Consider the following 23,429-nt stretch of genomic DNA (forward strand, 5'->3'; position numbering starts at 1 on the left):
TCTACAACCAGCACAATGGGTTGCAAGGGGTGAGTTAACCAGACCCATTTATATGCAATTAGAAACATTTTTGCCTTTGTCAAATGATGCCTTTCAATTCAATGTTGATGAATAATTGTTTGATCTAATGTAATTATAAGAGATGCAGTTGTCTTTGATTCAGTGCTGCTGAAAAGGGTCTAGTGGAGAAATCAAGCGCAGGCAGCGGAAGGAGCATGCGGCAAACCAATGACTATCTGTCCCACCTGTGACAAAGTCTGTGACTCTCATATTGGACTGTTCAGCCACCAAAGAATTCACTTCAGGAGTGGGTGCAAGTCTTCCTCGATTCCGAGGGACTGCCTATGATGATGATGAGTGCCACCTGGACACAGATCCTTATCCACCTTTAACACTCGGCTATATGACCAATCTTTTGGTCACACCTCCTAATTTATCCTTCTTTGGTTCAGCATTCAATTCACTTGTGCATCTGCGAAGCGCCTTGGAATGTTTTTCGGTTGAAGGTGCCATATAAATGTACGTTGTTGATTTGAACTGCAACACCTCTAAACAAAAAAAGGAAGTCCTCTTCACAATGATTAATCAAAATTTTCCTTAACTTTAATACACTTATTCATGTCAAAAACATTGCATAAACAAAACACACTTCTTGTCTACGCAGTCAGCAGCCACCCCTTTCAAATCCCCTTCTCAATACACATCAAATCAAATTAGTCCAACCAGTGCTGCAGATGAGAGCAGATTCGTGGGAAGATAATGGGCCAGGATGTTTTTTGCAAGCCTTTGCCTTTGTTGTGATCTGATTGCCTTAACCTCTGTACTATTTAGGCCTCTTTGATTAGTTGAGAATTTGTGAGCCTACTACAACAACATCTTAATGTTTGAGGAACAAAGAAGTCAACTCCTGTTACTTGACGTAATGAAGTTATGAATCCATTGTAGTTGCTCAACCAAGGAAATATAAAAGTGACAGCTTCACAACATGGTTGCTTGCAGTGCTCAAAAAGAATAAATTTGAAATGTCTCACTTTATTCACCGAGAGAATAAAAGACAGCACGTGCCTATTTTTACAGAGCTTCGCCGCTTTCCTACGGAGCTTGAAAGAAGACCTCTGTTAGCTTAGCTTCCCCAGACATTGGCACTGCACTTTATCAATGATTGGCAGACACCAATGGTGGACTGGGGTTCAAATAGTAGGGATAAACAGTTATATTAAAAAAAACAAATGCCAGAATTGTTCAGCACTTCTGTCAGTTGGTTGACATTTCAGGTACAGACAGACCCTCACTGAAACTTTATCATCTGAAAAGTGAAGACAGGTTAACAAACCTGCTGTGCATTTCCAACATGTTCTGTTTTTTAAAAAAAGCCGTGCTCCAAACCCAGACTTCCTTCCAGATCTTCAAAAGGCTGCATTATGAGCTTTTGATCTGGATAATTTCTTAAGCTTCTTTAGCTTTGTGATGAGTTAGCTGATCATAATTCCAACCATTAGAGAATGCTACAAACTGTTCGAAAACTTTCCTTAATTGCTGGACTAATTAATGCTTTACATTACAGTTAAAAGAAAAGAAAATTGCAAATGCTTGCAGTCGATCTAAACTCTTGACCTTTGTAGCCAGAAAATACCAGTTCTGATGACTGGTCACACACAAAGTTCATGGTCAGAAAAATGCAGGCCCGAGCATCCAATTTGTGTTCGCAACCGGCGAGGCTTTATGCCAACAGCCTGCATTTGTCCAAACACTCTGCTTAGAAGTTCAACAATTACAAAGGGAAGACGACAAAATGATAAAAAGTAAAAGGCTGTTGTGCCTATTAATGCACTGCGGAGACAACGATGGTCGCGCACAGAACGCCACAATGGCAGCACCAGTTGGATTAGGAATTCAATTAAAAAGCTAATAGTCACGTTTCTTCCAGCAGGACTCAATCTCCTCTTCAACTGTTTGCACCTCCTCCTCACCACTCACTCGGATTGGACAGTCTATATGTAAGGCATGATATAATAAGCTACCACTTTGGTCTTTAAGGTTGCCAGTACATTCAGTACTGGATTTTTAGATTCCCACAATTGGCTTGCATTAGCAACCAATCTGGCATCAATTCAAAGTGAGGAGATCAACACCTTTTTGCCAACTCTAATTCCAAATGGGATAAGGAGAGGACGTGGGATCATGGCTTGATTTTGGCACTGAAAGCCTTTATCACTTAGCTAACTGCCTCCACTGGAGAGATGAAAGTGGGAAAGTGGAGCTCCATTTAAAAAAGCAAGACTTTTGGTGTCTTTAGAAACTTTCACACACTCTACATTTAAAAAAAAAGACATTCTGGCCCAAAACAAGTATTCAACCCAAACTGATCTGCCTCATTTACACAAGATATATTTGTAGCATAGGTAAACTCACTGAGCCTGCGTGCCCGGTCGGTGATAAAGCTACAAGACTGCAGCATTTATTCTTACTCAGGTTACCTTGGAGTGCGGCTCCCCGCTGGGAAGGTGGGATCATTGAATCTACCCTGAAGCTTCTGATCACGTCTCAAAGTGCTTAGTACACAAGCTTTGCTATGCAGATCAACACAGCAGCCATATGGTCATTGCTGTTTGTGGGGTCCTGCTATGCACATGAATGACCAATTAATCTGTTTGAGTAGTGTTGATTGAGGAACACATGCTGGCAAGGACATGGCTTACTTTAAATGTGTTAATACGATGCACAAAGAAATTTCACTGGAATGGGATGGCAAATGCACTAATTAACCTTTCAGCGTTAATTATGCAGCACTCGAGGAATCTTGCGCCATGAATTCCTGCCCATTTAGGAAACTTGTCAACACAGCCCAAACTCATTTAATTCAGACAGATTAACTAGCGCTGCATCTGACTGTCAATTGTGCCCAAAATGGCAGTCACGTTTGCCTACGTAACAAGTGATACAATAGGTGAATGGTTTCTCAGTGATGGGATAACACGGTATATAAACACAAGTCGCTCTTCCTTACTAAAAACCCTTCATCATTCTGAGCTGAATTCAAACTCGGGTCCCATAGGTGAAAAAAGTGTTCCATCCATACAGCCACCCAGTTCCCTCAAAGTCTAGTTTCTCTTTCCCATTCGGTCCTCCTCTGCGGCACAAATACAATTAACTAGAAGGAACTTCAGGTTGGTTGAAGCATTTTTTTTTTATGTTTTGATTCTGTCCCCCAACATTATAACCGATGGCCAAATAAACAATAATTCTGAGTTACATTTCAGTTTTGATGAAAATATATTTCAAGTTAGCATCATTATTATGGTAAGGAACGGTTTCAAATAAGCATCAGAAAGAAACAAGAGAGAAACTTTTGCACAGTCAATGAATAATCACACCTTCCTCATCTTTTTCTTCGGTCGTTGATTGAAAACCGGAGAAGAGGCGATCAGGCTGTCAGGTGAGTGGGATATGTAGCTGCCATCGGAGCCGGCGGTGTTAGGGGTTTGTGGAATGCCAGAGTCACTCATGGCAGACATTGGTTCTTCAAAAACATCGTTGCCCAACACACCAGGAGGAGCTCCATTGCCTTCTTCATTCTCCTGAGGCTCCATTTTAACTTGAGTTAGGTTCCACAGAGGAGAGCTGCTTACCTCAGGGCCTGAAGGAAACAAAAAAGCAAAACACAGTGACTGCCTTTTAAAAATTAATTCTCGGGATGTAAGCGATGATGGGATGCGGCCGATGATGGCAAGGCTGACATTTACTGCCCATCCCTAGTTGCTCTGAGGTGGTCGACCACTTTCTTGGACTCTATGCCCCCATTTATAAAACATAATATTTTATTGGCCTTATGGCTTTAATTACCTGCACTCGCAATTTCAGGGAATTTTGTATTTGAACCCTTCGGTCTCTCCGTTCATCCACGCCCTCAGTGTCTTTCCATTAAATGTATAGGCCCAGTCTTTGTCTCTTTTCCTTCCCCACTGTTTATTTCAAAGTTGCCATGTTTTTCTAAGGTAAAGGAGCTATATAAATGCAAGGTGGTATTGTTGTCCACATTAAATTGCATCTACCACCTGTATGCCCATTCTGCTCACTTGTCTGTGTCTTCCTAAAGACTTTTAGCCCTCTTCATTGTTTACCAAAGCTCCTATTTTGTGCAGCCAGAACATTTTGAGATGGTGTTTCTACTTAGCCCCATTCTTCTGGACTTCAGACAGAAGGAAAAAATAAACTGTTGAAAATCTGAAATAAAAATAGGATGCTGCTGAAAGGACCCTTATGCCAGTCTGCATCTGACAGATCAATAGATAATGTTTTGGCGAGTTCATCAGAAGTTTCAACCCAAAACACTGACCCATCTGCCTCCTCTTGCTTTTATTTCAAAAGCAAATCGGTGACTTAGGAGGAAGAGCTGAACTGCTATTTTCTCTTTGGCAGTCTCCCTGCACTGGCGATCTGCTCCTACCAATACTGCTGTACAAGCTGCTGGTGGGAAGCAATTGAGTGTCCCAGAGTGACACGGACTCTAATTATCCTTTCCCTCCCTATCAGGACAAGTTCGGTTTCTGCATGGTGCCTGCAGGTAATCGGAAGTTTATCATGCAATTTCCCATTTGTCCAAACTCAGAACCTATTATTTCTAATTTGTAACTTCCAATTGATACCTTTGAGATTCCCTCCTGAGTGGTGCAAAGCCATAATACTGAACTTCAGCATCCATTGGCATATCCCACTGGCCAGCCCTTTGTTGAAGATGGTTTAGAGTGTATTTGATTGCCAGGTGAGTCTGCCAACAAAATATGGGTAAAGGAGCACCACAAAACTTTCAGAGATGCTAGAATAGACAGTCAAAGCCATCCCTTACGCTGCCATCATTGATTAAGACAAGGGTAGGTGATAGCGGGCATTTTCTCACTCCTCTTTAGAGTGGGTTAGGTGCAGTGAGTCATCTGCCAGAGCACAAATCTTGGAGCTCCAGTACACATCGCTGATTAAATCTAACAATTGGCCATATACTACCATTGCTTCCAGAGGGTTATGAGGTGCTATATCGAAAACCTTACAAATATCAATGAAAGCAGTATAAGTGGGTTAGTGAGTCTTACCACATGCCGCGATCGGTAAGAAAGCTAACATCAGCTCTACATATTCTCACAAACGTGAAATTCCCTCCAGATTTTATTTGCTCTCTAAGTTAGGGAAAGGGTTTAATTTAAGAGCGGAGAAACTTATTAAATTAATAACATAAAATAAATAAAACTAAAATATTGACTGAATAAAAGCTTTAATTCATTAATGAAGATGGCAGGGCAGGTGATGTGTCGTAACTGCAGCATGTGGGAGTTGGCGGAGAGCATCGCGATCCCGAGCAACTATATCTGCAGTATGTGTCTGCAACTTGAGTTGTTGAGCTGGAGTACGAGCTGCAGACATTGCGATGCATCAGGGAGGGGGGAGAGTTACCTGGACGCTTTCATCCAGGAGGCAGTCACACCCCTTAGGTTAGGTAATGGTACAGGTCTGGTTAGTGGTCAGGGATAGGTGGGTGTGACTGCAACTCAGACAGGTAAGGGGACATCACGTGCAGTGCTGGAGGAGCCTCGACCTTTGCCCTTATCCAACAGATATGAAGTTTTTGCTGCCTGTGTGGATGAGGGAAACGCCTTCAGGATGGATGAGCAGGCTGACCATGGTGCAGGGGGCCATTCAAATGGGGGAAGTGAAAGGGAATTTAGGAATTTAGTTGTGGTAAGGGACAGTACAGTCAGAGGGATAAATACAGTTCTCTGCAGTTGCAACTGGGAGTTCCGAAGGTTGTGTTGCCTGCCAGGTGCCAGGATTAAAGACATCCCGCGGCTGGAGAAGAACTTGGAGTGGGAAGAGGAAGATCCAGTTGTCGTGGTCTACGTAGGAACCAACGACATAGGTAGAACTAGGAATGAAGTTCTGCTGAAAGAGTTTGAGGAGTTGGGGTCCAAATTAAAAATCAGAACCTCAAAGGTAATAATCGCTGGATTGTTACCTGAGCCACGCACCAATTGGTATAGGGATAAGCAGATTAGAAGGTTCAAAGAGTGGTGTAGGAGGCAGGGGTTTTGCTTCATGGGGCATGGCACCAGTACTGGGGAAAGAGGGAGTTGTTCCGTTGGGACGGGCTCCACTTGAACTGGGCTGGAACCAGTGTACTGGCGAATTGAATAACTAGAGCAGTAGACAGGGCTTTAAACTAATGAAGGGGAGGTGGGAGGATTCAAGAAAGAGTAAATTTAAAAGTAGCAAGAGAAATGTCAAGGCTCTAGAGCAGAGCAGAGTTTTGGATAAAAATAAGCAGAGTGGGTCAGGAAGGGTCAGAGAGAGTAACAAAGGGCATCACTGACCAAGGTGACATCAAGGAAAAATAGAAAAAGGTCAAAGCTAAAGGCACTATATCTGAATGCGTGAAGCATTCGCAACAAAATAGATGAATTACAAATGAATAGGTTTGATCTAACAGCCATTACGGAGACGTGATTGCAAAGTGACCAAGGTTGGGAACTAAATATTCCTGGATGCTTAACTTTTAGAAGAGATAGGCAAAATGGAAATAGCCCTGATAATAAAGGATGGGATAAAGACAGTAGAGAGAAAGGATCTTAGCTCGGAAAATCAAGAAGTAGAATCAGTTTGTGTGGAGCTAAGAAACAGCACAAGGCAGAAAACAAGTTGTTTATAGACCCCCACCAGTAGTGGTAATGTCGAGCACAATATAAACCAGGAAATTACCCGAGGTGCATATAACACGGGTCAGTAATATAGTCATCTACATATAGACTGGGCAAACCAAATATTCAGTAATAATGTGGAGGACGAATTCATGGAATGTATACAAGATGATTTTCTAGATCAGTATATTGAAGAACCAACTAGAGAACAGGCTATTTTAGATCTACTATTGTGCAATGAGAAAAGGTTAATTAATAACCTTGTAGAAAAGGGGCCTTTAGGGAAGAGTGACCATAATATGATAGAATTTTATATTGAGGTTGAAAATTATTTAGTTAAATCCGAAACTAGGTTCTTAAATCTAAACAAAGCAAACTACGTAGGTATGAGGGGCGAGTTGGTTAAGATAGATTGGGAAACTGCATTAAAAAGGTACAACGGTAGACAAACAAAGGCTAGCACTTAAAGAATTAATACACGAAAGACACAAAAAACCTCCCGGAAATAGTGGAGTATCAGGGGTCTAGTGAGAATGAGGAACTAAAAGAAATTAGTATCAGTAAAAAAAATAGTACTGGAGAAATTAATGGGACTGAAAGCCAATAAATCCCCTGGACCTAATGGCCTACATCCTAGGGTTTTGAAAGAGGTGACTATAGAGATAGTGGATGCATTGGTTGTCATTTTCCAAAATTCCATAGATTGTAGAATGGTTCCCGCAGATTGGAAGGTAGCTAATGTAACCCCACTATTTAAAAAAGGAGGGAGAGAATAAACGGGGAACTACAGACTAGTTAGCCTGACATCAGTAATAAGGGAAATGCTAGAATCTATTATTAAGGATGTGGTAACACGGCACTTAGAAAATAATAGGATTAGGCAGAGTTAACACGGATTTATGAAAGGGAAATCATGTTTGACAAATCTATTAAGAGTTTTTTGAGGTTGCAACTAGTAGAATTGATAAGTCATCATCATCATAAGCAGTCCCTCGAATCGAGGATGACTTGCTTCCACGTCAAAAAGTTCACAGGTGTTTCAGTGAAGGACCTAAAATTCCAGGTCCGAACTAAATCTTGAAGGGTGGAAGATGCCTGTGCGTGGACTTTTTTAATGTGTGGTGACCATTGCTCACCAGCCACCACACGGGCTCGACAGAACTAGGTCTTGGTCCAGTAGCAAGGATTAACCAAGACGACTGGAGACCAGTTCTGCTGCACGAACCTAATGCGCACACATGTCGCAGTGTGGGCTGGCCCATGCTGCCCCTGGGCGCTCGTCTCTTCTGGGCCCTGAACTCGGCCTCTCCTGGCCCCGGTCACGTTCCGCTACAGTCTCTCGCCGCTCCTTCACCCCGACCTCGCCGCTTCTGCTGTACCTGCCCACGCTCCAATCACCGACCTGGACTTTGGTGACATCCCTTTTCACTGCCGTTGCTCTCCTGCTCCAGCTGCTCCCTGGAGTGGTATGCCGTCACGCTGCTCCTTCCGCTACCCGGCCTGCTCCGTTGGTGCTCTCTTTGGTAGACTTGATAAAGGGGAACCAGTAGATGTGGTGTATTTCGATGTTTAGAAGGCATTCGATAAGATGCCACACAAGAGGCTAGTAAACAAAAGTAGGGCTCATGGGGTTAGAGGTAATATACTGAGGATTGCCAAAGGTGGGCAGAAGAAACATTACAAGGACACCCTCAAAGCCTCCCCGATAAAGTGCAACATTCCCAATGACACTTGGGAGTCCTTGGCACAAGACAGCCCTAAGTGGAGGAAGTGTATCCGGGAGGGCAGCGAGCACCTCAAGTCTCATCGGCAAGAGCATGCAGAAACCAAGCGCAGGCAGCGGAAAGAGCGAGTGGCAAACCAGTCCCACCCACCCTTTCCCTCAACGACTGTCTGTCCCACCTGTGACAGAGACTGTGGTTCTCGTATTGGACTGTTCAGCCACCTAAGGACTCATTTTGAGAGTGGAACAAGTCTTCCTCGATTCTGAGGGACTGCGTTTGATGATGATTGTCTACCTCAACTCAACTTTCCTGCAATCAGCCATGATTTTATTGAATGGCGGAGCAGGCTCGAGGGGCCGAATGGCCCTCTCCTGCTCCTAATTCTTACGTTCTTATGATTACTCCACAGGATATATGTGCCATGATGACAAAAGAACCACTTGAAGCACTAATGATATCAGCAATATTTTTCAGTCCTATGAGGATTGTGAAATCCCACAACTAAGCCCTGGAATATTAAGTGTCTGTGTGACACAAAGAAAACCTTATTCACCAGCTACAGAAGGGCAGTTCTAAAGCAAGTCATGGTGTTTGGCATTGAACTCCAAGATTATTGTCATTGTCTCGCTCCAATTACAGCAGCATTTAGGTATTCAGCATGAATACTGCCTCCATCTCTGGCCCTACCGTTAGCATGGGGATGTAGTATGGAGTCCACTTCCTCCAACCGAGCTGGTTCATTAAAGTCTTCTATCTGTGCAATTTTGCTGCTCTGGGTTTTTCCACGCTGATGAGCTAGTTCTATAATAATGCCTACTTTGATCATTGGTAGCACCCTGGCATCGGATTCAAAAAGGTTGTGGGTTCAAGCACTATTGTTGTACTTGAGGATATAAACTAGGCTGATACATGAGTGGAGTACAAAAGGGGTGTTGCATTGTCAAACATGCCATCTTTCAGATGAGACATTAAACCCAGTCTGTCTGTTCAGTGGACGTAAACAATCCCATGGTACTTTCAGTGTATTGGCCAAAATTCATCCCTCAACCAACCTTACTAAAACAGAGTAACTAGTGATTCAGCTCATTATTGTGTGTGGGACCCTGTTGTGTGCGCGCAAATTGCCGTGTCACATTTGCCTACAAAACAATAGTAACTAGACTTCAAAGTAATTCATTGCCAGTGAGTGCATTAGGATTTCCTCCGGATATAAAAGGCACTATATAAATGCAAGTGAAAGGCAATATATAAATTAAACTTCTTTCCTTTCATTCTTTTATAGCTTGTTGGTTCAGGCAGCAACTCAATGTAGTGCTCTCTCCAGATGCGAGAATACCCTCAAGGGAGAGAACTGGAGTTGTCAGGCATTGATACAAGTCCAGAGGAAGCCTTCTGGCTAAACACCACTGGAGAGACAAGGCAGAAGCGGGTTTTGTGAAAGTAACAGCTTTTGTGGAATGGTGAGCTTTTTAACCAGCATCCATAGCAGCAGAGAAACCGCTCTATCCAAGGGAATGAATGCTTGCATGGCTCTAGCCCGGGGATAGAGCGGGTTCTCTGCCGCTCTGGATGCTGAGTTTTTTTATTTACACAGTATGCACAACCAGCATTTTGAGAATAAGGCCACCTGCAAAAATAGGACAGCTGATGCCAGTCCCCATAGTGTCTGCAATTCACAAGTTTTACTGTACATCGACTGGTAACCTCATAAAGAAGTATGGTAGAATTTAAATGTGCCCTCACCTGATGTCTGAGGAGATGCATCAACCTCTAGCGCAGCAGTAAAACGTTCGTGAGCCTGTGCCAGAACCCCCAGCTGCAAGGTCTGCTCATTTGCGGACAGATCTGACTCATTCTCTTCATTGATGGGGAAAGCAATGTCACTGATGGGTTCCTCCTTTATCTTCAATGGTTTAGTGTCCTCGGTAGAGGTCTTCTCTGGACTAACCAGCTTTTCATACTCTTCAGCCAGCTGCTTGCTCACCTGTAGGCAAGATGTATACAGTACATATGAAAATCAGACAGAGTCAGTAGTTGGGCATGGGAGCATTGTGTCTTGCCCACAGAGATGTATTGACTTCTGGAGGGACAATATTAATGCAGAAGATGTGTCTTTTTCATGTTGTCCGCATCAATGCTGGAAAATGGAACAAGTACGGCAATTTTATCAACCAGTCATAGAAACATAAGTGCAGGAGTCGGCCATTCGGCCCTTCGAGCCTGCATCACCATTCAATATGATCATGGCTGATCATGCACTTCAGTACCCCATTCCTGCTTTCTCTCCATACCGCTTGATCCCTTTGGCCGTAAGGGCCACATCTAACTCCCTTTTGAATATATCTAATGAACTGGCCTCAACAACTTTCTGTGGTAGAGAATTCCACATGCTCAAAACTCTCTGAGTGAAGAAGTTTCTCCTCATCTCGGTCCTAAATGGTTTACCCCTTATCCTTAGACTGTGAGCCCTAGTTCTGGACTTCCCCAACATCGGGAACATTCTTCCTCCATCTAACCTGTCCAATCCCATCAGAATTTTATCTGTTTCTATGAGATCCCCTATTATTCTTCTAAATTCCATTGAATATAAGCCTAGTCGATTCAGTCTTTCTTCATATGTCAGTCCTGCCATCCTGGGAATCAGTCTGGTGAACCTTCGCTGCACTCCCTCAATAACAAGAATGTCCTTCCTCAGATTAGGAGACCAAAACTGTACACAATATTCAAGGTGAGGCCTCACCAAGGCCCTGTACAAGTGCAGTAAGACCTTCCTGCTCCTCTACTCAAATCCTCTCGCTATGAAGGCCAACATGCCATTTGCCTTCTTCACTGCCTGCTGTACCTGCATGCCAACTTTCAATGACTGATGTACCATGACACCCAGGTCTCGTTGCACCTCCCCTTTTACTAATCTGTCACCGGGTATAACATGACCAATGATGATCGATAACTCTAACCCAGCAATGTCCCAGCTTCAGAAGATAACCCAATACTGAATGACCATGGTAATTCCATGTTCTACACCAAGCAATACTTGAAGCCTCTCAGAGATGAGATTGCCTATTTTGTTGAAACTATTAGCAGATTGGGAGCATTTTTATGCTGTAGGCTCAGGCTCACTAGGAACTGGGTTAAGACCACCCAAACTCATTTCAAGTAGGACTCTTGCAGGCATTGAGAGAGAGTAGATGTTCATCACATCGATCTGTAATGGACTTTTACAGGAATCCTTATTTCCAAGCTCTAGAGGTGAATGGCCAAAGTGCAACACACTCAGCCCTTGGCTTCAACTTTAAATATATATATATATATTAGATCTATTGTGGCATAGCTCACTGTGAGTCAGAAGCTGCAATGTAATACTAAATATAATAGGTATTTATATTTCTATAATATATGTGTGTCATCATCATCATAGGCAGTCCCTCAAAACGAGGATGACTTTGCTTCCACGCCAAAAAGAGAATGAGTTCACATGTGTTCCAATGAAGGACCTAAAATTCCAGGTCTGAACTACATCCTGAAGGGTGGATACATCCTGTACAGGAGCGGTGGAGGCAATAGGATACAAAGCTGGTGAGAATGTAAGTTGTGAGGAGGATGCAAAGAGGCTTCAAGGGGATATAGACAGGCTAAGTGGCTGGGCAAGAATTTGGTAAATGAATAAAATGTGGAGAAATGTGATGTTATCCACTTTGGTAGGAAAAATAGAAAAGCAGAGTATTTTGCTGGGAACATAAAAACTGACTGCAAAAGCTTCTATAGATATGTGAAAAGAAAAAGATTAGTGAAGACAAACATAGGTCCCTTGCAGTAAAATTCAGGTGAATTTATAATGGGGAACAAAGAAATGGCAGTTGAACAAATACTTTGGTTCTGACTTCACGAAGGAAGACCTGAATAACCTTCTGAATGTACTCGGGAACAGTGGGTCTAGTGGGAAGGAGGAACTGAAGGAAATCCTTATTAGGCGGGAAATTGTGTTAAGGAAATTGATGGGATTGAAGGCCGATAAATCCCCGGGGCCTGATAATCTGCATCCCAGAGTACTTAAGGAAGTGGCCTAGAAATAGTGAATGCATTGGTGGTCATTTTCCAACAGTCTATCGACTCTGGATCAGTTCCTATGGACTGGAGGGTAGCTAATATAACACCACTTTTTAAGAAAGGAGGGAGAAAATGGGTAATTATAGATCGGTTAGCCTGACATCAGTAGTGGGGAAAATGTTGGAATCAATTATTAAAGATGAAATAGCAGCGCATTTGGAAAGCAGTGACAGGATCGGTCCAAATCAGCATGGACTTATGAAAGGGAAATCATGCTTGACAAATCTAGAATTTTTTGAGGATGTAACTAGTAGAGTGGACAAGGGAGAACCAGTGGACATGGTGTATTTGGACTTTCCAAAGGTCCCACACAAGAGATTGGTGTGCAAAATCAAAGCACATGCTATTGGGGGTAATGTACTGACGTGGATAGAGAACTGGTTGGCAGACAGGAAGCAGAGAGTCGGGATAAACGGGTCCTTTTCAGAATGGCAGGCAGTGACTAGTGGGGTGCCGCAGGGCTCAGTGCTGGGACCCTAGCTATTTACAATATACATCAATGATTTAGATGAAAGAATTGAGTGTAATATCTCCAAGTTTGCAGATGACACTAAGCTGGGTGGCGGTGTGAGCTGTGAGGAGGATGCTAAGAGGCTGCAGGGTGACTTGGACAGGTTAGGTGAGTAGGCAAATGCATGGCAGATGCAGTAAAATATGGATAAATGTAAGGTTATCCACTTTGGTGGCAAAAACACAAAGGCAGAATATTATGTGAATGGCGGCAGATTAGGAAAAGGGGAGGTGCAACGAGACCTGGGTGTCATAGTACATCAGTCATTGAAAGTTGGCATGCAGGTAAAGCAGGCGGTGAAGGCAGCAAATGGTATGTTGGCTTTCATAGCTAGGGGATTTGAGTATAGGAGCAGGGAAGTCTTACTGTAGTTGTACAGGGTCACACCCCTGGAATATTGTGTTCAGTTTTGGTCTCCTAATCTAAGGACGTTCTTGCTATTGAGGGAGTGCAATGAAGGTTCACCAGACTGATTCCCGGGATGGGAGGACTGACATATGAGGAGAGACTGGATCGACTGGGCCTGTATTCACTGGAGTTGAGAAGGATGAGAGGGGATCTCATAGAAACATATAAAATTCTGATGGGACTGGACAGGTTAGATGCAGGAAGAATGTTCCCGATGTTGGGGAAGTCCAGAACCAGGGGACACAGTCTTAGGATAAAGGGGAAGCCATTTAGGACTGAGATGAGGAGAAACTTCTTCACTCAGAGAGTTATTAACCTATGGAATTCCCTACCGCAGAGAGTTGTTGAGGCCAGTTCGTTGGATATATTCAAGAGGGAGTTAGATATGGCCCTTACGGCTAAAGGGATCAAAGGGTATGGAGAAAAAGCAGGCAAGGGGTACTGAGGTGAATGATTAGCCATGATCATATTGAATGGTGGTGCAGGCTCGAAGGGCCCAATGGCATACTCCTGCACCTATTTTCTATGTTTCTATGTTTTGTAAATGGTGAGAGATTTGGAAATGCTGGTGTTCAGAGAGACCTGGCTGCCCTTGTACACGAATCACTGAAAATTGCTTGCTGTACCTGCATCTTAACTAAGAAAGCAAATGGTATGTTGGCCTTTATTGCAATTGGATTTGAGTATTAGAGTAGAGACCTTTTACTGCACTTATATAGGGCCCTGGAGAACATAAGAAATAGGAGCAGCAGTGGGCCGTTTGTCCTCTTGAGTCTGTTCCGCCATTTAATAAGATCGGTTGATCTGATCTTGGGCTGAGTTCCACTTCCCTGCCCACTCCCTATAACCCTTGACTCCCTTATATGTTTCAATAAGATCCCCTCTCATTCTGCTAATTGACCAACGTTTACTTTAGCTACTCTCTTCCTTTTGATAATACCTGGAGAAGCTCTTGCTGTCTGTTTTTCTATTTCTTGCTAAGTTTACTCTCATAATCCATCTTCTCTTTATTTTTTTTTTGTCATTTTACTCTCATAATCCATCTTCTCTTTATTTTTTTTTAGTCATCCTTTGCTGGTTTTTCAAAATTTCCTCTGGCCTCCCACTAATCTTGGCAACATTGTATGCCATTGTTTTCAATTTGATTCCATCTTTTACTTCTTTAGTTAGCCACTGATGGTTCTCCCTTCTCTTAAAGTCTTTTCTGCTCACTCGAATATATTTTTGTTGAGAGTTATGAAATATCTCCTTAAATGTCTGCCACTGCTTATCAACTGTCTTGCACTTTAATCTGTTTTCCCATTCCACTTTAGCCAACTCTGCCTTCATACCTTTGTAATTGCCTTTATTTAAGCTTAGGACACTAATTTGAGACCTAACTTTCTCACCGCCCAACTGAATTTGAAATTCAACCATGCTATGATCACTCTTTCCTGGAGGATCCTTTACTATGAGATCATTTATTAATCCTGTTTCATTACACAGTACCAGGTCTAATATAGCCTGCTCCCTGGTTGTTTCCACAATGTACTGTTCAAGGAAACCATTCCAGATACACTCTATGAACTCTTCCTCAAGGCTACCTTGGCTGATTTGATTTGTCCAATCAATATGAAAATTAAAATCGCCCATGATTATTGCTGTACCTTTCTTATAAGCCTCCTTTATTTCTTGATTTATATTCTGTCCAACAGTGTAGCTACTGTTAGACCACACCTGGAGTATTGTGTACAGTTTTGGTCTCCTTACCAAAGGAAGAAGATACGTGCCATAGAGGGAATGCAACAAAGGTTCACCAGACTGATTCCTGGGATGGGGGATGGAGGGGTGGGGGAAAGTCCTATGAGGAGAGATTGAGCAGACTAGGCCTACATTCTCTAGAGTTTAGAAGAATGAGAGGTGATCTCATTGAAACATACAACATTCTTACAGGGCTTGACAGGGTAGATGCAGGGGGGATGTTTCCCCTGGCTGGGGAGTCTAGAACCAGGAGTCACAGTCTCAGAATAAAGGGTTGGCCATTTAGGACTGAGATGAGGAGACATTTCTTCACTCAGAGGGTGGTGAATCTTTGGAATTCTCTACCCCAGAGGGCTGTTGTTGAGCATATTCAAGATAGAGATCGCTAGATTTTTGGATATTAAGGGAATCAAGGGATATGTGGAAAGTGCAGACAAGTGGAGTTGCGTTAGAAGATAATAAGAACATAAGAAATAGGAGCAGGAGTAGGCAATACGGCCCCTCGAGCCTGCTCCGCCATTTAATAAGATCATGGCTGATCTGATCATGGACTCTGCTCCACTTTCCCGCCCGCTCTCCATAACCCCTTATTGTTTAAGAAACTGTCTATCTCTGTCTTAAATTTATTCAATGACCCAGCTTCCACAGCTCTCTGAGGCAGCGAATTCCACAGATTTACAACCCTCTGAGAGAAGAAATTTCTCCTCAACCCAGTTTTAAATGGGCGATCCCTTATTCTAAGATTATACCCTCTAGTTCTAGTCTCCCCCATCAGTAGAAACATCCTCTCTGCATCCACCTTGTCAAACCCCCATATAATCTTATATGTTTCGATAAGATCACCTCTCATTCTTCTGAATTCCAATGAGTAGAGGCCCAACCAACTCAACCTTTCCTTATAAGTCAGCCACCTCATCTCCGAAATCAATCTAGTGAACCTTCTCTGAATGACCTCCAAAGCAAGTATATCCTTTCTTAAATATGGAAACCAAAAGTGCACGTAGTATTCCAGGTGTGGCCTCACCAATACCCTGTTTAGCTATAGCAAGACTTCCCTGCTTTTATACTCCATCCCCTTTGCAGTATGGCCTACACCTGCTCCTATTTCTTATGTTTTTAGTAGGCATTAAAATTTAAGCAGCAGTGCCACAAAATAAATCAGTAACTAAAGCAGCAGGGCAGGCTTTAAGAGGGATAGAAATTTAAGGAGTACAAACGCACAGAAATGACAGAAAAAAATCAGCTGGTCCATCAAGCCTGAGTGGTGCTGGGGGCAGGATGAGCAGAGTGGAGGGAAGAAATTTAAGTGGCAGGAAAATAATTTAAGTGGCGAGGTGGCCAAGGAGAAGGGTGAAAGGAAAAATTTACGTGAAGTGGCCAGGACCGAATACGAGCATCAGCTGAGTTACTGGGAGAGGCTGCACAGAGCAGCGGGCCATCGATACGTAGGGCACCTCTGGTCTCTTAAGAGCACTAGGGTGGCAGAGCAAGGAGAGTTGGATAGGCACTTAAAACAGGAGCATCGGGATGGGATAGAATATATAAAAATGCAAAAATGATGAAAAGAAATAGATAAAAATAAAACGAGTATACAGAAGGGTGAAATGAGCAGGAAAAGAAAGTGGTAGGCAGAGCTGAGTGACACAGCCGCACCCTAACACAAGAATCGTCATTATAAATGTTGAAATAGCAATTCCCATTTATTTACACAGTAATTATATGATAAATGTGTAAACAACAAAAGGGTTAAGCAACAATCAAGACAACAGGAAATATGGTTTCGGAACAGAAACTGTACACGGCTTTTAATAATATATGCAGATAGAATTACATGAGCTAATAGGGTACAATGATGTACTAGAGCACATTATGGAAGCTCAGTTCTGATTACACCACGGGCTAACCTGTGAGGTTGAAGCTAAGGTATACACTGTACTTGTGACAATTAGTCAGTCAAAACATGGCCATGTTGTGGCAATGGGAGCATTATGTACTCTTCAGAATTACATCAGATATTTTTCATGGTATTATTGGCAGAGTGTAATTTGGCCAATTATCATTGGTGTCTGAATCACATTAGATTGCACACATTTGTACTACTTTTGCTATTTTTTAAATAGTATATATAATGCTTTATTTGGTAACTTGGCACAAAGCTTTCGAACAGCTATTCGACTGTGTGAGGGGAAACACAACTCGTTCTAATAATGTAGGGGATGCTGAACAACAATCAGGAGCTGGGAACTTGGCTGGTTTCTTTCCCATCTCTAGCCCCAAGCGCTGAGGTCACCACAGTACCCCAGTGCCACTCCCAAAATCCCAGGTGAGATCAGCCAGTTATGGAATGGAACCTGGATCTCTCTGGTCAGAATGGGTCAGTGCCAAACAACAACTTGTGCCTTATAGCCCCTTTAATGTAGTAAAACATTCCACGGTGCTGCACAGGAGAGTTAACAGACACCAATTGACACCGAGCCACATAAGGAGATATTAGGACAGGTGACCAAAAGAGGTAGATTTTAAGGAGTGTCTTAAAGGAGGAGAGAGGAGGAGAGGCAGAGAGATTTAGGGAGGGTATCTCAGGGTTTAGAGCCTAGGCAGGTGAAGGCACAGCTGCCATACTGGCATTAAATTGACCCACTGGGGGGGTGGGTGTGGATCGGAGATGTGTGAATGCGCTTATGATGCGGTTTACCCACCTGGAGTACGTAGCTGTGATAGTCCTTGATACGATGCTGCCAGAACTTCTGCAAAGAGAGCACGCTGCCGATGCCCACCTCATGGAACACCTGCTCCATCACATCCTGGAACGGGGTCTGCCCGACACGTGCTTCCCGGTCCGTGGCAAAGCGCAGGAGCCGTGTGAATTTGAAGTAGTAATCGCTGGCGACATCGGTCAGCGTTTCTAGGACGCTCTCGTGGGCGGACTCGAAGCCCGCGTGGGCCAGGACGGTGGCCACTGACTGGTAGAGGAGCTGCCGACAAGATGGCCAACTGAGTTCCGTCACAGGTTCGCCTTTTCCTCTAGGGAGACAAACCACAATGGTTACAGCTACTCCTCTTGGGAGGCCGGGGGGGGGGGGGGGGGGGGGGGCAGTGACGCTGCTAACAGCTAACATTCTAAAAAACAAGGCCACAAAATCATTTTGTAAAAACCCATTAACGTGTTCAAGGGAAATATGGAACTCTCGTCCCTAGAAAGCTGTCGAGTGGAATTGAGATCAATGTTTTTTTTGTTCGGTAAGGGCACTCAGGGATATGTAGTTAAGGTGGGTAAAGGGAGTTTGAGATACAGATCAGCCATCCAACTGAATGGTAGAACAAACACAAGGGGCTGAATGGCCCACTGCTGTTCGTATGAGTCTCCAAACCAAGCTACTGAGAAATCCATGCAGGCAGAGTTTTCTATTTAACCCAATAGGGAACACGTGCCTCTCTCTCCACAGGGACCACTTGCTACTTGCCCAAGATCAGAGTGGTTAGGCGTTAGTTTGTAACAGCAAAGACTTAGGGACCCCAAGTGTGCGCAGGAATGCTAGCTGGGGGTTAACTCGCTAAAACTGTGCAGCTTCTCAGCACGGAACACTGGTAAGTTTCTTCTTTGTCCAGCTAGCACCACATTATCTAAGAACATGACATAAGAAATAGGCAGGATTAGGTTACCTGGCCCCTCGATCCTGCTCCGCCATTCAATAAGATCATGGCTGATCTGATCATGGACTCAGCTCCACTTCCCCGCCCGCTCCCCATAACCCTTTACTCCCTTACTGCTCAAAAATCTGTTTATCTCCGCCTTAAATATATTCAATGACCCAGCTTCCACAGTTCTCTGGGGCAGAGAATTCCATAGATTTACAACCCTAAGAAAAAATTTCTCCTCATCTCAGTTTTAAATGGGCAGCCCCTAGTTTTAGTTTCCCCTGAGTGGAAATATCCTCTCCGCATCCACCTTGTCGAGCCCCCGCATTATCTTATAAGATTCAATAAGATCACCTCTCATCTGAACTCCAATGTTTTTAGGCCCAACCTACTCAAGTTATCCTCATAAGTCAATCCCTTCATCTCCGGAATCAACCTAGTGAACCTTCTCTGAACAGCCTCCAATGCAAGTATATCCTTCCTTAAATATGGAGACCAAAACTATACGCAGTACTCCAGGTGTGGCCTTACCAATACCCTGTACAGTTGTAGCAGGACTTCACTGCTTTTATACTCTATCCCCCTTGCAATAAGGCCAACATTCCATTTGCCTTCCTGATTACTTGCTGTATCTGCGTACTAACTTTTTGTGTTTCATGCACAAGGACCCCCAGGTCCCTCTGTACTGCAGCACTTGGCAATTTTTCTCCATTTAAATTATAATTTGCTTTTCTATTATTTCTGCCAAAGTGGATAACCTCACATTTTTCCACATTATACTCCATCTGCCAAATTTTTGCCCACTCACTTAGCCTGTCTATATCCCTTTGCAGATTTTGTGTGTCCTCCTCACAATTTGCTTTCCCACCCATCTTTGCATCATCAGCAAACTTGGCTACATTTCACTCGGTCTCTTCATTCAAGTCATTAATATAGACAGCAAATAGTTGAGGATCCAGCACCGATCCCTGCGGCACCCTACTAGTCACTGTTTGCCAATGGAAAATGACCCATTATTTGTTATAGCGTTGATTTGTAGTGTTATCTGAAACCAAGTGTAAAGAATCCAATTGCCGTGTAACAGATCTATCCTCTGGGACACCAGTGAGCCAGCCGGGACAGTCAATCATTAACAATGCTGTTGAGAACTGGGAACCCGAAAGTCGGTGTTACTGAATCTGGTATGGAGACTTCAGGTGTTTCCAAGCTTTGGGGATGCCATCTATAGTGAACTTGAGCCGAGAGAGGACACTCATCTCTTCCACGCCCCTTTGTTTAAAGCTGCTAAGTTACAGAATTAATTTGCAAAATGAACTTACAAAGTTTATTAGCAGGGATATGGGAAAATTGGATAGCTCTTTCAAAGGGCTGGCTTGGGCACGGTGGGCCAACTGGACTCCTTCTGTGCTGCAAGAGTCTATGAAAAAGAAATTGATTCTGCAATCTGTATAGATGACATTATGGGAAACTGGTTTGAAGATAAATTAACTCAGTAAGAACACAAGGCATTATCCAAAATTGCATGACAAACATGTTGTATAGCCTGCCTTCCCAACTGAGAAACCTAAGTGGAGGGCCAAATGAAAAACCGTGGGTGAGAAAATACAGTAGTGATTAGGTTAGATGATGTCAAGCTTATGTTTTAAAAGCCTTTAGATTTATGGCAGAGAAGACTGAGCTAGGCATGGAGCTCCACACTTTTGATATCCGGAGGAAAAAGTGAGTTTGGGTAGAAGACAGAGCGACAGATCTTGATTTCAACAAACTGAAGGTGCAGGGAGTTGGACACATGTGTTGTTTAAGAGGAACGAGTGAATAAAATTCACAGCAACACTATCCATAGTTAGAGTAACCAATTTTGTGTAGCACTAAATCCCGTGACAATCATAGAAGCATGCAGCAGAGGAGGAGGTTATTCGGCCCATCGTGCCTGTGCCAACTCTTTGAAAGAGATATTCAATTAGTCCCACTCCCCTGCTCTTTCTCCATAGCGCTACAATCTTTTCCCCTTCAAGGATATATCCATTTCCCCATCAAGTACATACGCAAGTGGGATAAGTCCCATGAATTTCTACACTTCGTGGCCAAGTACTGCAATTTTGTCCAAAAAAAGTCCTGGAGGCAGTGAAAGTGCTGCATCGAGTAGATCTTAACGATAGCAGAAAATGTGCTGCAATAAATCACTTGACCTAACCATAGTAGGATCGATAAAACAGATTTATAACCAGTGTAAAAGAAAAACAGATTATGTGACAACATAGAGGATACAGCTCACCTTTAGGTGCCTTGCCGAGGTCTAAATCACTATTTTTTCCCCCCAATTATTATTATACCTTAAAGAACATTCTATCGTAACAGCTCCTACTCCAGGACACAATGTCTGCCGTGGCTCAGTAGTAGTACTATCGCCTCAGAATCAGAAGGTCAGACACTCAAGTCCCACTCCAGAGACTGGAGCACATAATTTAGACTGACACTCCAGTGTGGTACTGGGGATGTGCTGCTCTGTCGGAGTTGTCGTCTTTTAGATGTCCTCTCATGTAAAAGATCCCATTACACTATTTTAAAGAGCCAGTGACCAGATTAATATTTATTCCAGAACCAAGATCATTAAAAAAAACAGATGATCTGGTCATTATCACACTGATGTTTGTGGGAGCATGCTGCGTGCAAATTGACAGTGGAGTTTCCAACATTACAACAGTGACTAGAATCATAGAATGATACAGCCATTCGGCCCATCGTGCCTGCTCTTTGAAAGAGTTATCCAATTAGTCCCACTCACCGTCTCTTTCGCCATAGCTCTGGAAATCTTTTCCCTTCCAAGTATTTATCCAAATCCCTTTTGGCAGTTAATATTTAATTTCAGGCAGTGCATTCCAGATCATAAAAATTCACTGTGTAAACCAACGGAGTGATTATCTGCATCAACATTTGTGTCCGTTTGCTCATGCGCACGTTCGACCCCACCTCTTTTTGCGCCCGTGCACCCGATCCCCATATGCGCATGTGCGATGTCACCGAGGTCAGGCCGTGCACGCGCAGTATCCCACAGTGGCGGCTGCAGCGTAGAGCACACTTTAGTAAGCTGTGAGAGAGAAGGCCCATAACTGGATTTGTGGCGGGAACAGAGGTCGGACAGGGGGAAAGAGGGAGGTTGGGGAGAGAGGGGGGGTGGGAAGAGAGAGAGAGAGACGGGGGGGGGGGGGGGGGAGAAAGAGAGAGAGGGGGGCGAGAGAGAGATGAGGGGGGGGCGAGAGAGAGAGAGGGGGGGCGAGAGAGAGAGAGGGGGGGGCGAGAGAGAGAGGGGGGGCGAGAGAGAGAGAGAGGGGGGCGAGAGAGAGAGAGAGGGGGGCGAGAGAGAGAGAGAGAGGGGGGCGAGAGAGAGAAAGAGGGGGGCGAGAGAGAGAGAGAGGGGGGCGAGAGAGAGAGAGAGGGGGGCGAGAGAGAGAGAGAGGGGGGCGAGAGAGAGAGAGAGGGGGGCGAGAGAGAGAGAGAGGGGGGCGAGAGAGAGAGAGAGGGGGGAGAGAGAGAGAGAGAGGGGGGGCGAGAGAGAGAGAGAGAGCGGGGCGAGAGAGAGAGAGAGAGCGGGGCGAGAGAGAGAGAGAGCGGGGCGAGAGAGAGAGAGAGCGGGGGCGAGAGAGAGAGAGGGGGCGAGAGAGAGAGAGAGGGGGCGAGAGAGAGAGGGGGCGAGAGTGAGAGAGGGGGCGAGAGAGAGAGAGAGGGAGGGCGAGAGAGAGAGAGAGAGAGGGGGGCGAGAGAGAGAGAGGGGGCGAGAGAGAGAGAGGGGGGCGAGAGAGAGAGAGAGAGAGGGGATGAGAGAGAGAGAGAGAGAGGGGGCGAGAGAGCGAGAGGGGGGCGAGAGAGAGAGAGGGGGCGAGAGAGAGAGGGGGCAGAGTGAGAGAGGGAGGCGAGAGAGAGAGAGAGGGGGCGAGAGAGAGGGGCGAAAGAGAGAGGGGGGGCGAGAGAGAGAGAGAGGGGGGCGAGAGAGAGAGAGGGGAGCGAGAGAGAGAGGGGGGCGAGAGAGAGAGAGGGGGGCGAGAGAGAGAGGGGGCGGCGAGAGAGAGAGGGGGGGCGAGAGAGAGAGGGGGGGGGCGAGAGAGAGAGGGGAGGGCGAGAGAGAGAGGGGGGGGCGAGAGAGAGAGGGGGGGCGAGAGAGAGAGGGGGGGCGAGAGAGAGAGGGGGGGCGAGAGAGAGAGGGGGGGGCGAGAGAGAGAGGGGGGGGCGAGAGAGAGAGGGGGGGGCGAGAGAGAGAGGGGGGGGCGAGAGAGGGGGGGGCGAGAGAGGGGGGGGGCGAGAGAGAGGGGGGGGCGAGAGAGAGAGGGGGGGCGAGAGAGTGAGGGGGGCGAGAAAGAGAGGGGGGCGAGAGAGAGAGGGGGGCGAGAGAGAGAGGGGGGGCGAGAGAGAGAGGGGGGGCGAGAGAGAGAGGGGGGGGCGAGAGAGAGAGGGGGGGGCAAGAGAGAGAGGGGGGGGCGAGAGAGAGAGGGGGGGGCGAGAGAGAGGGGGTTGGGCGAGAGAGAGGGGGTTGGGCGAGAGAGAGGGGGTTGGGCGAGAGAGAGGGGGTTGGGCGAGAGAGAGGGGGTTGGGCGAGAGAGAGGGTTGCGAGAAAGAAGAGGG

General features: G+C 45.0%; 1 protein-coding gene across 4 annotated transcripts in view; it reads right to left on the bottom strand.

Moving 5' to 3' along the window:
* Positions 1-581: 581 nt before the first annotated feature.
* The window catches only part of supt7l (SPT7 like, STAGA complex subunit gamma), a 48,288-nt gene continuing 25,440 nt past the window's right edge, over positions 582-23,429 (bottom strand). For all 4 annotated transcript variants that reach the window (XM_070885718.1, XM_070885719.1, XM_070885716.1 and 1 more), the window contains 3 exons: positions 17,873-18,197; positions 10,151-10,391; positions 582-3,637 (listed from right to left, as the gene is read on the bottom strand). In XM_070885718.1, coding sequence (XP_070741819.1) covers positions 3,369-3,637; positions 10,151-10,391; positions 17,873-18,197 — 835 coding nt within the window. In that variant the 3' untranslated portion in view covers positions 582-3,368. The remainder of the gene's footprint in view (positions 3,638-10,150; positions 10,392-17,872; positions 18,198-23,429) is intronic.

Source organism: Pristiophorus japonicus, chromosome 7, assembly GCF_044704955.1.
Source record: "Pristiophorus japonicus isolate sPriJap1 chromosome 7, sPriJap1.hap1, whole genome shotgun sequence".
Lineage (NCBI taxonomy): Eukaryota > Metazoa > Chordata > Chondrichthyes > Pristiophoridae > Pristiophorus > Pristiophorus japonicus.